The sequence below is a fragment of the Oreochromis aureus genome, linkage group 20, assembly GCF_013358895.1.
Source record: "Oreochromis aureus strain Israel breed Guangdong linkage group 20, ZZ_aureus, whole genome shotgun sequence".
Taxonomy (NCBI): Eukaryota; Metazoa; Chordata; class Actinopteri; order Cichliformes; family Cichlidae; genus Oreochromis; species Oreochromis aureus.
The window spans coordinates 5,106,521-5,122,473 of NC_052961.1; the positions used below are offsets into that span (position 1 = coordinate 5,106,521).

At 41.4% G+C, this 15,953-nt stretch overlaps 1 protein-coding gene across 2 annotated transcripts; it reads right to left on the bottom strand.

The window, feature by feature from the left end:
• Positions 1 to 668: 668 nt before the first annotated feature.
• On the bottom strand, positions 669 to 5,903 carry tsr2 (TSR2 ribosome maturation factor). Of its 2 annotated transcripts, XM_031759150.2 has the most exons (5): positions 5,738 to 5,894; positions 4,229 to 4,319; positions 3,271 to 3,362; positions 1,856 to 2,014; positions 669 to 1,036 (listed from the first exon to the last, which is right to left on the bottom strand). In XM_031759150.2, the coding sequence occupies exons 1-5, from the start codon at positions 5,813 to 5,815 to the stop codon at positions 923 to 925; spliced, it is 534 nt and encodes a 177-aa protein (XP_031615010.1). In that variant the 5' UTR covers positions 5,816 to 5,894; the 3' UTR covers positions 669 to 922. The 2 variants fall into 2 exon arrangements, with proteins under 2 accessions (XP_031615010.1, XP_039459887.1); XM_039603953.1 differs by lacking the exon at positions 1,856 to 2,014 and having other exon boundaries at positions 5,738 to 5,903.
• Between the last annotated feature and the right edge of the window lie 10,050 nt (positions 5,904 to 15,953).

A 15,953-nucleotide genomic window follows, 5' to 3' on the forward strand; every position in this document is an offset into this window, starting at 1 on the left:
CCACAGACTGAAATTCCTGCTGAGCGAAAGCTTGAACAAAGCTGTCGGACGTGAACCTGGTGTGTTCCCGTAGAGAGGCTCATCAGGTCGATGTCATCCATGCAGTGGTGCACAGCACAGAGGACCAGTTCTTGAGCTAATCTGAAAGCCACATGAATTTTGGAGGTCTTTCGCGATTGACCCCGCTCTGTGATTTTACCACCTCATGGCTGAGTTGCTGTCCTTCCCAATCACTTCCACTTTGTTATAATCCCACTAACAGCTGACTGTGGAGTAATGAGGAAACTTCACTGGACTTGTTGCACAGGTGGCATCCAATCACGGTCACGTGCCTGGGTCCCTTTCACAAATGTTTGCAGAAGCAGTCTGCATACCTGGGTGCTTGATTTTATACGCCTGTAGCCATGGAAGTGATTGGAACACCTGAGATCAATGATTGGATGGGTGAGTGAATACTTTTGGCAACATAGTTCATGAAAACGAGTTCACTGGACTCAGGTGGTCTCCACAAACCTGAAGCAACTGCACGAATCCACCACGGCTCACCTTGCTGAACCTCTGTAGGCTAAAGTCTGTCTGACCCAGTACGAGCAAGGTGTATTTAATAAAGAGGTCAGTGAGTGTATAACTCTATATGTTGTGATATGCAGTATAGCGACAGCACTGAGTATGGTCAAAGTGTTTAATAATAATAAAAAATTCATCCACAGGAACCAGAGTGACTCCGGTTTAAGGACATCGTCCTCGTCCACATGTTCCAGACTGAACGTCCCAGCAGGCGGCCGACAAACGGCACGCCTTTCTGACCCTTTCAGTCTGGACCAGGTGGAGGCTGAGGCCCAGCTTTCAATAAAAAGTCTCTTCCTGTAGGTCAAAGGTCAGCTGCTTCAGTCTCTCAGTTTAACAGTTCATCCTAAAATCTTCACTTCTTCTTCCTCACCACCGTCCAGCCATCTTCTTCATCCTGAGTAGGAGGGGGAGGAGGAGGAGGATGCGTCCTGCTGACCGATGGACCAGATGCTTCACACTCCATCTCCTGCACACACAAACAACCATCACTCGACTCGGCTGATTTCATTATCTTAAAAAAAAAAAAGTTCCCACCTGAACCCCTCAGTCAGCTGTGTCTTCATATTATGAATGAGTCCCTCGAACTACGCGGGGCGGGGCGATATTTGGCTTTTTAGAGGTCGTGGTTTTTCCAGGAATTTTAAACCTTCATGAAACAGATTTGAGCTGCGTATTAAAACAGCAACCAAATCCATTTTACACCCACTCCACATATCGTAATGTTTTCTGTCCGTTTACGATTATAATATGATCACAGAAGCAGTACAACTTTACAAACGGACAGAACAAGGATGTAACTGCATCAGAGGAGAATTTCCTTCCGTCCATCCGGAGCTGGAGCTTAAATCAAGCCACATACCGGACAGTCCATGGCAAATACTCCGTAATTATGTGACACAGTCATTTTTTTTTTTTTTAAACCACAAAAGGAATCAGGGCTAGAAGATGGCATCAAAATGGATGCAACCCTTCAAAACTCAAACAAAATGCACATTTGAAGTTTCCTCTTGAGAATTATCAGAATTGTCGAGATTCCGGCTCGAGTGGGCGCACAACTGATCTGGCTGCAGGTTTTAACAAAGCTTATAAAATGTTGTAAATCAGGTGTGAAAGATTCAGATTACTCATTCAAAAAGCAGGAACGTCGCTCAGCGATTCTCAGTGGAAGTGACGGAGGTCAAAATCCACAGTCCTGATTCTGAAGTCAAAACTGTACCTGACAATCATCAGCCTACAGAAATACCATGACCCAGCTGTGTGTGTGTGTGTGTCAGGTGAGCCGTACCTGCGCTTCATCGTCACTCTCTTCATCAGACTGTGTGGGCTGAGCCGTGACCTTTGCCCTTTGACTCTTATTCTGTGTCAGAGTGTCGATGGTGTGTTTGAGCTGCTCCAGCGCCCCCTGCCGCCACTGACCGAACATCTGCAGCAGATTGGCGGACACCTACACACACACACACACACACACACATACACACACACACACACACACACACACACACGTCACGTCACGTCACGTCACGTCACCTTTAAACATCCACACCTGCAGACCAGGACTAAGTGGACGGTTCTGTGTTCATTCCTTCAGTTTTTGTTTGGTGTGGAATAAAATAATAAAACTATTTTAATTGATGCGCTTTAGTTCAAACAAGTTGACGTCAATGAGGAAACAACTGTGTGGAGAGCTTAGAGGTTTGAACAGTAAAAAGGTGGCTGCTTCATTGTTTATACAAGAACAAAGAGCTCAGAGCAACCGAGTCGTCCTGGAAAGCGTCAGGAAAGAAGAAACAACAAGGCTCAAACAAAGCAGAAGAGATCAAAAGGAGCCGCTTTAACACAATCAGCAGCGCTTTTGTTCTGAAAAGGCAGCAAAACTTCAAAGTGATAGAGAAGCAGGTGTTGTTAAGGTGGATGCTAAATTTGAAGAAAAGCAGCAGGTGTAACTCGTTTCCAGGATGAGACCGACATGAATCTCTGAGGACTCAACGCCAGCTCCAAAAGTATCAGATAAGAAGAAAAGTGATGAAGCAGCAGGATGGACGGACGGGGTTATGGAAACATCTGGGAGCTCATCATCAAACAGTATTCATGTTCTGCAAACCACAGACTGGCTGTAGCACATCGTGCACCGCCTCCATCTGACTACAGAGCTCGCTGCCAGCTCTGGAGTAGAGCGGACAGCGAACGCACCACCTCTGCTCGACCATAAAACGCGAACAGCCCATTTTCAGCCATGAGTTCTGCATCATTAAGCACATCATACTGAGAGCTGCAGCTTCGTTCGTGAGGCAGTGTGAGCACGAGAGCTGCCGCATATCATCCTTTTCACAAACACAACAAAAAGACTAAACTAAATATTCTCCTGGTGAGAAGAAAAACTCATGAACTCATGCCTCGCTCTCGCTCGTCCTACTGAACTAACTGATGAAGACGTTAGTAAGACTGCACCACGCAGATATAACGCTGACATCAGGAGGCAGGAAGGTGATGAAGACAACCAGAATTTACATGCATACATGGCACAAACATGCTGTTTTTATTATAACAGCATATCCATACAGAGAATGAGAAATGTTAGCTTCTGATGCCAAGGGTTTACTTTTCTCCACAGAACACTTAAATATAGTGAAGATGAATTCATTCTAAATACAGGATTAAAAAAAACGCTAATAGTACGTTTTTCTTTTTGTGTGTGTGTACCTGTGGTAAACTCCCATCATCCACCACTGTATTGAACTCCTGATCCATCAGCTCAGCGATGAAGTCCTCGACTTCGTACTGCTGCAGGTCAGCTGACACACACAGACACGGAGATGTTAACACAACATGAAAAACGACCCTGAGGCTTTCGCTGTTTAATTAAACGTGGTTCTGCTCCTTATTTCTATTCTTAGACTCTACTAGTAAAGCGCTGCATGGCGCACAGTTGAAAACATCTTAAACTGCTCCTCAGTTCATCCTCTGTCTGAAATATTATAGATCATTTTCCTTTAAACCAAACTTCTTCTGACAGGCTACGTCTTGTAAACAGAGGGTTTAAACTACAGGTGGGCGGGGTTTCAGCGTCTACAGGCAGAGCCGTGTTCAGATGAACATATTAAACATATCCTCTTTCTCTGGCATCTTATTGAGGAGCATTTAGAACAGTCTGAAGCCTTTAGGCTCACATGGGCTGCTTTTACATACAATGGCCTGATTATTTGAAACTTAAGTCATGTTTGATATGAACATGGACCAGAAAAGAAGCAAAGGACGACAGGAGCCCTTTAAACCTCTGAGACACACCTGACTGAGTTTCCTTTTAATCAGAACGTTGCTGAACATCTTTGTGTGTGATACAGTGATCCAGGCACAGAGAACACAACCTGATATCGACAGAAACGTTGCCTAATTATTTGTCTTTTCTTATGCTACATTTATTTAAAAATGAAATCAATATATCACGCCGTCCTTTGTCAGATGAAAAGAATAGACTGAACTGTTCTGGAAAACTTGCAGCACCTGGAGGTTCAAAGTCACTTTTATTCATGCATCGTGTTTGCTGCACGAGGTGAAACTGAGACAACCCAGATCACATCTAATGATCACTGAGAGCAGAAACTCGATTTAAAGGGTTCACCCACTTCTAATTAGCACCGTAACAACTACACATACCCACCGTTGTCATGGAAATACTGCTGAACCACATCCACCATCCAATCAGCTTTCTGCTGGCCGTAGACGCCTCCAAACCCGTTATCCACTGCAATCTGTCCGGCACACAGAGATAGTACATTTTAGTGGTCGCTGAGACTTCACATCATACATAACATCAGATTTCTAATGTTGACTTAAGTTAAGAATAAACGAGCTAATTAATAAATTCTCATAAACAGAGAATCCTGCGAGATGGTTCAGGCACCCAACTCAAACACATCCTCCCCACACGTCTTTTTAAATTTCCCACTTCTCGCTCCGGTCTGTGGTCACCCCACCACCGAGCATCCATACACCCAAACTCCAAGCTCTACCTGCATTCTGCTGAAGTAATGAATCCTTCTGAAACATTTAAAAAGATGAAATATCCAAAGGTCAAAGTTCATCGCCTTCTTTTGGTTGCCCCCCTTAGGGATCGCCACAGCAGATCATCTGTCTACAGTCACACCAACTCTCTGCATGTGCTCCATCACTACATCCCTGAATCTAATCTTTGTCTTCAAATTGTCTTCCTGCATGGCAGCTCCATCTTAACACGTCCGAGCCATCTCAGCCGTGTCTCTCTAACGGCCCTACCTGAGCTGTGCCTGTGATGGACTTGTTTCTAATCCTGTCCCTTCTGGTCACTCCCAATAAAAGTCTTCACATCTTCATCACATGTCACAGCAGGTCTCACTACCATCTCAAGAACCTTTCCTTTCAGTCTTGATGCCATCCTTCTGTCACGAAGCACCCCTGACACTTGTCTCCACCTGCTCCACCCTTGCTCTTGAAAATCGGTTCCAGCGCACTTCTTCTCCAAAGTTAATGCGCACTACAATCTGATTTTCTGGCCATTATTCAACCCAATAATACAGGAACAGAAGAGGAGATTGTGACTGAGCTCCACACTTGAATAAATAACACTCATCTTGGCCAAGAAGGACTGGATTGATGATGATGTGGGTACAGTAACGCAGAATGACGAAGATACTTCCAAAACAGGTCATCTGTTTATTTGATATATAACTGCTTTCTAAACCCTGCCGACTGCAGTCTACTTAGCAACATAAAAACAGTCACAACACAACGCCCGTGTGCCAAAAAGTGATTCCCGGTATTTAAACATCCATAAAAAAAGACATGTTGGCCTATAATATGTGATATGTGAAATGTCTCCCTCGTGTATGATATCAAGTCATCTTGAGCCACAAACAACATTCCTGTCACAAGGTAGAAGCCGCAGTTTTTGGCAGAGTGACTTTTATATTTATCTTTTATTTACCCAGTTAAAATGTTTCGTTGACATAAAAAATGCTCTGTGTTGGTCTGTGATTTGGTTTATTAGAATAAAAGCTCCTCACGTGAGAAGCTGTGATGCTGTTAGCATGTTAGCATCATGTCGGTTATCCGCTGAATCAGTAACCCGTCTGGGTATCAGCCGGACCCGTCTGCCTGCCGATCAGGAGGCACTGGGTCGGCTCTAACTCACCTGAAGAACCGGCCAGGTTTGAAGAACCGCTCGGACTCCCTCCGTGAAGACCTCACGTGAAGCCGCGGAGGCCGCCATGTTTGGTCTGACAGACGGAAGGAGCCGAGTGCAGAAACAGAGACCAGATCAGACAGAAGCGATCGTTCACGAAAAGCGTGCTCCTTCCAATCGAAACGGGACTGTGACAGCAAAGCTAAAGAAATAAACAGACACGCATGTAAACTGTGAACTGCTCTAATTCTCAGATTCATAAAGGTGCTGAAAACTTTCAGTCCATATTGACATTACTGCCTATGGGGGGCTAGGAGTGCCAAAATGAATTAAATAAATACATCATTAAAAAATTAATTGAATGTGTCAATAATTAATTATATATATAATTAATACAAATTGTCATCAATTAAATTCAACTGGAAATAAATAATTAAATGTTTTAAATGAAATGAATGGGCATTTAATTAATTATTGAAATATTTATGTAATGAATTAATTCCAATTTTAAATAATTAATGAAACATTTAATTAATTATTTAATGGCGTATTTCATTAATCAATTTTGTCACTCCCAGCTCTCCATAACTGTCCATGATGTGAATGTCCTTTTCTACCACAACCCAGATGTACAGTGAAATCACTGTCATGTTCAAGAAACCGGTTTAAGATGATTTGAGCTTTGTGACATTGTATGTTAGCCTGGCATCAGAACACGGGCACACTGTAGTCATAAAAGGATGGACATGACATGGAAGAGCTAAGGTTTTACAGATTATATAACCATTTCTGTAAGTGAGGGAATGTCTTCCACTAGGAAGACCATTGACTAACCACACATACTTTTAAATAACAAATGAGAAAATGAGAAACACGTAAACTCTCATAGACTGTATATAAATGATGGATGTAGCTGCTGGTTTCCACTGTTCCCATTTTAATAAAGGTTATCTTACCTTAGTTTTTTTTTAAACCAGACATTACACACACAGGAGACTGCTCAACTGTTATTGTACGGTGGCCCTGGGAGGTCAAATGGACTTCAACTTAAAAAAAAACACACACCAGCAAATAGGAAAATGCTGCAAAAGCACACAAAACACAAAGAAAATAGAAAAAAACAGCAACAAAAAACTGAGGAAAAAAATCAGGAAAGAAAACAGAAGTTTCTTGGGAAACAAAAACGTGAAGGAACACTGGTGGAAGTGACACGCTAACAGTAGCAAACATGTGTGTAGAGTATTAAACGAATCATGTGATTAAATCACTCATTGCCTTACATCCTTAGATCTCACAACACTAATGAACCCTCTGCTTCTTTTGAACGTGTCTCAGTGCAGTTCTTTGCAGCTGTTCAGTCGAGTTGTGTCTCAGATTCATTTCCATTTTCTTTCCTGATTTTTTTTTTTAAAGCTTTTGCAGCATTTTTTCTATTTCCTCTCAGGGTCACCACATCATCATCCTTTTCAACACTAATGTAAGATGAATTAACTGGTATGTATTTACGCATAACAGAATCAAATATATACTGTTGTCCAGTCTCAGTCTGTGCAGGTTCTGTTGTCCACCTGCAGGGGGCAGCAGCTCAACAGAAATCCACCTAAACATAAGCGAGTCTTACAAAAAAACACAAACCTGCTGTCCATATTATTTATTATTATTTTACTTAGAAATATTCTACATTCGTGCTGTCTTCATCTGCTGTCTGAGGAAGGATTTGATTCAGTTTGAGGCTTCTCAAATGTCTGCCTCTGGATGGCCAGAGGCCTGAGTGAAAGCAGGTTAAGTTCTCGATATCAGTTCAGCTCATATGAAACCAATAAGTTCTCAGGAATATGATATTAAAAGGTCTCAGTGTGCCATTCGTGAGAGTTATTAAAGAGTTTTTCGACACCTTTCACTGATTAACATCACTGTGAAAAAGAGATTCTCAGGGACGGCGCTGAGCTGCAATCCAAGTGTTTTATAGTGTTTGTACAGGGATGTGATCCTAAACTGCAGCCCCTGAAATCATTTACTTGTTGTTTGTGTATTCACTCTTCCCACGACCTTTAAACACAACCAGAACTGCATTTTGAAACTGTATTAAACAATTCATACATTTAATGAAATGGAGCTGATCTCCACGCGGCACCCCTGTTGAATAAAATGTTGGAGGTTTTGGCTCATCGGGATCGTTTTTATAGCCAAACTTATTATTTAAAACTTCAGCCATGTTTAAAGTGAACATCCATCATTGTAACACAAGACAGAGAATAAGAAAAAAGCATAATAACTAAACTTTAATCGCACAATCAAAGCACAAAGAAGAATTTTAGTTCATTGTCTGACGTTACCTCAGAGTCTGCAGCTGTGGAGATCGTGTTATTGCAGCTGTTTCACTTTTCCAGACATTTTCAAATATTCACCTAATGAATGGATGCAACGCATGCTTTCTCACCTCCCTACTGATCCTATTAATATTAACTCACACGTTCACAGTCACATTTTTCCAGGTTTCCTTCAGCAGCAGCAGCAGCAGCTGTGTTGCTTTTAGTCTGTATTATATTTTTAAATGTGACCCTGAAGCATGCATTAGTTATGTAGCTATAGGCCCGGCTGCTGGGAGACATCTGAAGCACAGAGGAGCTTTCTTCATCTCTAATTTCCTTCGTGCTCATTGCATTTATTTATGTACCGCTCTCTGTCATTGTCTTCTCTCTTCAACAGTTTGTGCTCTGTCCTTTATCTCTGTGCCTTTCTCCTGGAATAATATAAATTCCCACAGAAAGAAATCTCTGACACTGGACCTGCATATTCCTGATGTTTGGCTCCACTAACCTGCTGAGTTGCTGTTAGTATATTCCTTTGCTGTTTGTCATCCCTTTGTGCCTTTGTGTTCATCTTTTCTCTTTTCCAGTTGCTCCAACCTTTTAAGGCAGATATTTGGTGTCTGTTCTGGTGAAAGCTTCTTCCTTTTAAAAGTGAGTTTCTTCCTCTCCACATGCTTTTCTCTCTGTGATATTTGCTATTTATTTTTACCTTACAGTTTAAAGTGTCCTTGGAATACATATATTGGAAATTGGCAGTGTATATCATTTATAAAAATAACCAGAAATCCTCCAAAATGATCATTTGAGCTGTCAGTCAGGTACAAGTAGGTCCATAAATATTTGTATACCCTCAAATGAAAGCTGAGGGTCTGCACATTATGTCCATGTCCATTATATAACTAGAATTGGAATATGCTTCAGTAAACAGATGAAAACAACATAAACTTGTGTCGATGTCCAAATATATTTGCTTAGTATTTCCGTGTTATGCTTCCTTCTTCAGCTTTATTAAAATTTTGGATGCAAACTTTGTCCATACAATTACTGTAGAGCTTTAGAGCCTGAAGCAACTGCCGTTTCAATTTGGTACTATAGGAATAAAACTGAAGGGAAATGTTTAAACTAACTGTGCAGCCATTTTGCATGTAGTACGTCAGTAGGCGGGCCCAGAGCTGCACATGAGCCCCGTGATCACTAAAAACAAAACACTCTGCTCTACACCAGTTCTTTACACTCAATGTGTTCCTTCTGCTTTGTTCAGTCCCCCATGTGACGCTTAGGGTGAGCAGATGTCCCTCTTTAGGGGGACTTTAATACATGTTGATGAAGAAAGGCTCTCATCACGGCTCTCCTGCTGGTGAGCTGGTCACCATCTTTTGCTTTCTGTGCTCCGCCTAAAGTTGAAAGTCATATGCAACAATTTTTTTTGGAATATGATGAAGGCTACCTCTGACAAAAGGAAATAAAAACTGCAAATTAACTGGGTTAAAGTGGTGGAAGGTGGTTGTCATGTTTCTGTGACTTATTTAGAAACCTTGATGTGTCTGAGAATTCAGTTCGTGGACGCCTCAAAGAAAGAAAAATGATTATTAGACAAAAAAGTGGCAGAAACAGTTAAGCTTATTAAAATAAGAATAAAAAATAATAAGAATAAAAAATCCTTGATCAGTTTAACAGAAACAAGACCTTTATTGTCAGTGCAGAAATGACGATCACATCAACTTTATAAACACAGTAAATATAGAAACAGTTTATGGCCAAAAGTATGTGGACAGCTGTACACACATGACAGCGTAACATGCAGCTGTTTGTGTTAAAACACAAACACGACAAATCCCTTAAAAATACATTTATTTGGAACTAAACTGTAAAATCACCACAAACGCCCAAAAGGACTGATGATGTTTCTCAAGACGAACTTTTAAACCGCAAAAATAATCTTTCAGCAACACCTTAAAATATTTCAAAAAGTTGTGTAATTACATCATCAGTATAAAGTAAAACAAGTGATTTATTTCAAGATAAAACTTTCAGTCTTTATAAAATAAGAAATGTCATTAATATTTCATTTAACCTGGAAAAAACCACCTTCGTCTAAATAATGAACACTTCATTATATCATCATCACGTCATCTTTGCACACAACAGATGGAAACTGGGAGTTTCTTCTTTAACAGACAACAAGATGCTAAATATTTGGCTACACCCAGCTGGTGCCGTCCACGTACTTTTGGCTGTACAGTATGAAATCACGGGCTCCTCACAGACAGACAGAAAAGTGAGTCGAATTAATCAGCTGCTGACCTGCAGCTTTCTGTCTCTCTGACGACCAGTTTATTGTGAAAATCCTGCTGGTCTTCTTTTTCTTTCATAATAAAAGCTCATTCAGACAGGATTTCACTGCAGGCTTTTAATCCTCCTCCTGCACTCTCTCCTTCTCGTGCGGTTTCTTCTTTTACTGATTTCAGCACCCACACATTTATCTGTGAATCCTCTGTATGTATGTGATGTTTCCTGCAGTGCGTGACGGCTGATCTGGATGTGAACCCCATGTTTAAGAACTAAATATGAATTTATAAACCTCAGAAAAAAACAAAAAACAAAAAACCCTTCATGGCTCCAGAACCCAGACCAGATCCTGGACCAGCAGCTGCAGGTGTGTGAGTATCAGACTAATATTTCATCACCTGCTCTGTCTGAAATATTAAATCCTGTCTGAATGAGATGGGAAAAGAAACACTTTGACATGAAGGGATGAATAAATGAGGAGGTTTAAAAGCAACGATGGAGCTGCAGCTGCAGAAGAGTCTCTGGGTCTTAATCCAGGACACTGAGCACTGTGATTGGTTCCTGTCTATGACCCCGCCCACTCTGAGTGGTCATTGGCTCATTTCAGTTGTGTTTAGGTTCTGATGCATATATTTGTCTTCAAATGGTAGCTGATTTAAAACACATGAAGTCTGTGCAGCAGCTGGATAAAATTTGTGCCTTGAGGCGACTGTTGTTGGGATTTAGCGCTGTATAAATAAAATTGAATTGAATAAACGTTACTGAGCGTGTGCAGGGCAGAAATCCTGGTCACCTATAAGGTGAGTCATCCCAAACTCCTCTGACCATCATTATCTGGCACACTGATCTGAGTCTGCGCACCAACATCAAACTGATGCTGCTTCACATGAGCTCACCATCAAAGTAAAGCCCTCCTCATAAAATAAATGCTATGCTACGCTAACAGGAGTCCTGGAGCCTCATTCATAAAACATGTTTACACGCATGTCAGGGAGGAAAAGAATATTAAAGTGACATTTAAGTACTAGTCCATTTACCATTTAACCATCATTACGCATTAGTTTATCTGCAGTATTTGTACGTTTACATCAGAGGAAATGACCCACAACCTTCCGAAACTATGACAACTACAGTGTCCTTCACCTCTGGATTCTCACCTGAACATCATTTATTTTTTTATTTGACAGGACAGTTGTGTTAACTGCAGTAATTTTCCACAAAACAAAATGAAAACTAACAGGATCACGTGTTACTACAATCTACCTGTGCATCTAAAAATCATTGAATATCACAAAAAATTAATTTGTTATAATTTCAATCAAAAACTTTTGAATATTCTATATATTCTATATATATATTCTGTATATTATTTTATATACACAGTACTCTTTTGAGGTTTGGTTTTTTTTTTAACCATGAATTACTGCATCAATGCAGTGTGGCATGAAGGTGATCATCTTGTGGCACTGCTGATATGTTACTGAAGCTCAGGTTGCTTTGACAGCAGCCTTCTGTGGGTCTGGTTTTTCCCATCTTGACAATATTCCACAGATTCTCTGCGGGATCCAGATCAGGCAGGTTGGCTGTATGATTAAGCATGATAATAACATGATTAGCAAATCATTTGGTAGCAGTTTTAGCATTGGGAGTGGTGCTAAGTCCTGGTGGAAAAGGAATTTGGCATCTCCATAAAGCTCTCTGTGAAAGGAAACATTACTTTAAAACCTCCTGGTAGATGTCTTGGTGTAGACTCAATGATCCAGATAAGGAAATCTCAGAAAGTTGATTTCGTTCATCTGGACTCAGCATTGTCACTGGGAACAATGTTTCATCACTCATGTCAGCTGACTGTGGTTTTCCCAACTTTATATGATCATTTCTGTCACATATCTCCAAGTTTCTGACGTTGGTCCTGAACTGCTTCGTGTGCCGTACCAAACACAACATTCGGATCACGTTGGACGACACCATTATAGAGGCAGATGAAACAATGGCCTCTTATGAGGCCATCTTCTTCACTTGTTACAGTTACTGGATCAGTGGAAGTAGTTCATAAGAGATTACAGGGCAAGCCCAACCTTAAGCCCACCCTCAACACCAATCAAGTGTCTCTGTCCAATCAAGTTTATTTATAAGCAGATTTGAAAACAACAGATGTAAAAAGTGCTGTATATCTAAAAAAATATCAGAAGATAAGTAAAACAGCATGGATAAAAAGTTATCGTAACGCAGTCCGGTTTAAAAGCCAAAGAATAAAAATACTGTCAACTGCCAGAGCTTTCTCTCCGCCTCCTAGTATCAATTTTAACATCCTAGTTTACTTCCTTCTTGAGTTCTCAAGATTTTCAGAAAACTTGACCTCTGACCTTGATGTTGAGGATTTGAACCAAGATTTGAACTTTTCTGAGATTTTTGTAGCTACACCTTTGATATCGATTTGAAGTTGCCTCGTTCTCAAGTTCACAAACTTAGGCGTCCACAGTGTCCGGTCAGCCAGCGGGAGACGAGAGTACCCCATCAGCCTTTTATGGCTGAGGGGTAAAAATGGGTTTTTAGAGTGTCTACTGTTGGCGAGATCCTGATATGAATGGGCAATCTGTTCAACAGTTTAGGAACAGCTACTTCTCATGGAGGTGATGGAGGTGAGGGCTTCTAAACACAATCACTTCTGTTTTCTGTTTGTTTAAATTGAGACAATTTAGAGTCATCCATGTCTTAACATCATCCAGACAGTCCAGTAAGACCTTCAGAGGAGTCCTGGCTTTACATTTCAGTGGCAGGTAAATCTGTGAGTAGTCTGCATAACAATTAAATGATTTGCCATGTTTCTTAAAAACTGAACCCAACGGGAGCATCTAAAAATGAAAAAAGGACTTGACCAAGATTGGACTCTTGAGTGACCCCACATAAGAGAGGAGTTTTTGAGGAAGATACACCCCTAGGCTGCAAAATTGTTTGGTAAAACAAGATTTAAACCATTCCAGTTCCTTTCATTCTGACAAAGTGCTCTAGGGGAAAAAAGGAATACCGTGATCTATAAAAGCGCTGGTTAAAATGGTTCAAAGTTGATTCAAAACCTTTAAGAGTTCAATGCTGTGGCGTGCTTTAAAACCACACAGAAACTCTTCAGTAACACTGCTTTCATCCAAAAAGGAGGAAGGAAGACAACACTCTCCAGGACTTTTGGATAAAACTGTTCGATCAAGATTTTGCTTTTAAACAACAGACTCCACCACAGTATGTTTAAAATCAGCAGGAACACACCCACACTGCCATTAATAATAGCGAGTAAACTCATTGCTATAGTGTCAAAAGTATCCATCGGTCGCCAAGATGAAACAGTGTCCAGGAGAGATTTCGTGGGGTTTAAGGGGGTAACTACCTCACCCAGCAATGACAAAGACACAGACTCAGTGTCAAAAGCAACAGAGGATGAGGATGTGTGAAAAGATGAGTCAGAGCCAGGAGGGATGATATGAGACCTAATACTTACAATCCTGTCATCAAAAGCAAATTCTCATCTACTGCTTTGGACTCTATAAGGAAAAATTAATTAGGAGGATTAACAACAGAGTTAATAATACTGAATAAAACACAGTTGTCTGTGACAGTTGTGAGAAACAATATCAGACAAACACTTTGTTTTTACTGCTCTGGAACGCGTCTGATAATTTAACAGAGACTCTCTAAGAACATGAAAAGACACCAGAAGTTTATCCTTTCTCTGTTTTTGTTCAGCTCTCCTACACACCTGTCTGAGTGCTTGGGTGGCATTATTTAACCAAGGCTGAATGTTAGGTTTTAGATTTTTGAGAACTGTTACTTCAAGCTACATATTTCATATACAAGCGCCAGGACTTCAGACAGACGCACTGGTGCACCATGGGTAGGGATGGGTACCGGTGTCCGGTGCCATGATGGCACCGGTTCTGACATAAACGGTAGTAACCAGACCGAAAAGCAGCGCACATTTCGGTGCTTTATTTCGGTGCTTTTTTTTTCCTGAGCCAATTCTAGCCAATCATTTTACGTTTCCGAGGATAGTAGGCGGGGCCAGGTACGTACGTTCTTTCAGAGCAGAGCTACAGATTAAAAACGTCCAAGGCAAAGCGGTCAAAAGTCTGGCTGTACTTCACAGCCAAAGGTGCAAATTCAGCAGCCTGCAACAAGTGCTTTAAGCTGATACTGTGATACTGTCAAAGGAGGTAACACCTCAAATCTGATGAAACACCTGGCGACGCATAGCGGGTTTTTTTAAAGCCGAGAAATTTGCCGTGTTTGATAGCTTGCTGCGAGACCTCACACCGTGCACATCTACTGCGGGTGTGGTGCCTGTTAGCGGACCTGGAGTTAGCAACATCCCCCCAAAAGAGTAGAGTCCTGGCCCCTAGCCCTGTCAGCGTAGCAGAAATGATGACGGATGATGATGGCAGCAGCAGCCGTTCTTCTCTGCGTGAGTAGCTTCATGTTGTTCGTGTGTAATTAACGTTGAGTACGCTAATCACATTATTACATTAATGCATGTAAGGTGAACTAGCAAACACCGTCGTAGTTACATGCGGCTGTCTTCTTGTTTGATGGCAGATACTCCCTTCACCCTGGCCAAAAGGCTAAAATGACCAAAGAAAAGTGGAAAACAGTTAAACATGAGAGGTTTTTGGACAAAGTTTGTGTTTTTTCCATTGTTTAAGCACTGCTTCCAGCCAAGAGTGAGAACATATATGCCCTATAGCTGCAGAAAAGGCTAACATTGTTATCTTTTTACAAAAAAACCAGCTGAACATGAGAGGTTTTTGGACCAATTTTGTGTTCTCCATTCTTTAAGCACCGGTTTGAGCACCGTTTAAGCACCGGCACCGTTTCAAAAGTACCGGTTTGGCACCGGTATCGGATAAAACCTAAACGATACCCATCCCTAACCATGGGTTCTCCACTTGACCATATTGTGACTAACTTGCATATGGAGAAAGTTGAGAAGAGCGCTCTGATATCCATTCCTGAAACACCACCGAGCTAATGGTTCAGGTATGTGGATGACACCTGGGTGAAAATCAAATCTCAGGATGTACCACAGTTCACTGATCACATTAACTTGGTGGACACACACATCAAGTTCACCAGAGAGGATATAAAAATGACAGGTGTGCATTTTCAGACTGTGAAATTACCACTGGGGAACACTGAAAAGTTGATGTGCACTGTAAACCAGCACAAACTGGAGCAAAGATTGGGTGTCATCAGGACTCTGCAACACAGAGCGAACACCAGTGCCACAGACAAAGTGGGCAGAAAAGCAGAAGAACATCCTATCAAAGAAACCCGGATCAAATGTGGTTATCCCAGCTGGTCATGTGTCAAAACTAGGAAGATACCCAAAGAATACCATTGGTAAGCCATTATGAGTCAGAAGTATTGGAACAGGTGAGGTGCATATTTTACAGAACATCAGGTCTCTGTGGCTTTCAAACCTGAAAACACGCCACGCCAAAAAGTGATCCGGCACATGAATCAGATTCTCCAGAACTGAGCAAACCAAACAGGCGCTGACTAAGGGAATGGCACAACACGGAAGAGATACGTCATCAGGCCAGGACTCTGTAGTCTATTTACACCTGAAGGCAACC

Coding starts and splice junctions, on each gene's coding strand:
- tsr2 (XM_031759150.2), bottom strand. CDS start 5,815: ATGGCGGCCTCCGCGGCTTCACGTGAGGTCTTCACGGAGGGAGTCCGA. Junction 2,015..3,270: donor ATGATGGGAGTTTACCACAG/GTACACACACAC, acceptor GTGTGTGTGTAG/GTGTCCGCCAATCTGCTGCA. Junction 1,037..1,855: donor AGAGTGACGATGAAGCGCAG/GTACGGCTCACC, acceptor TTGTGTGTGCAG/GAGATGGAGTGTGAAGCATC.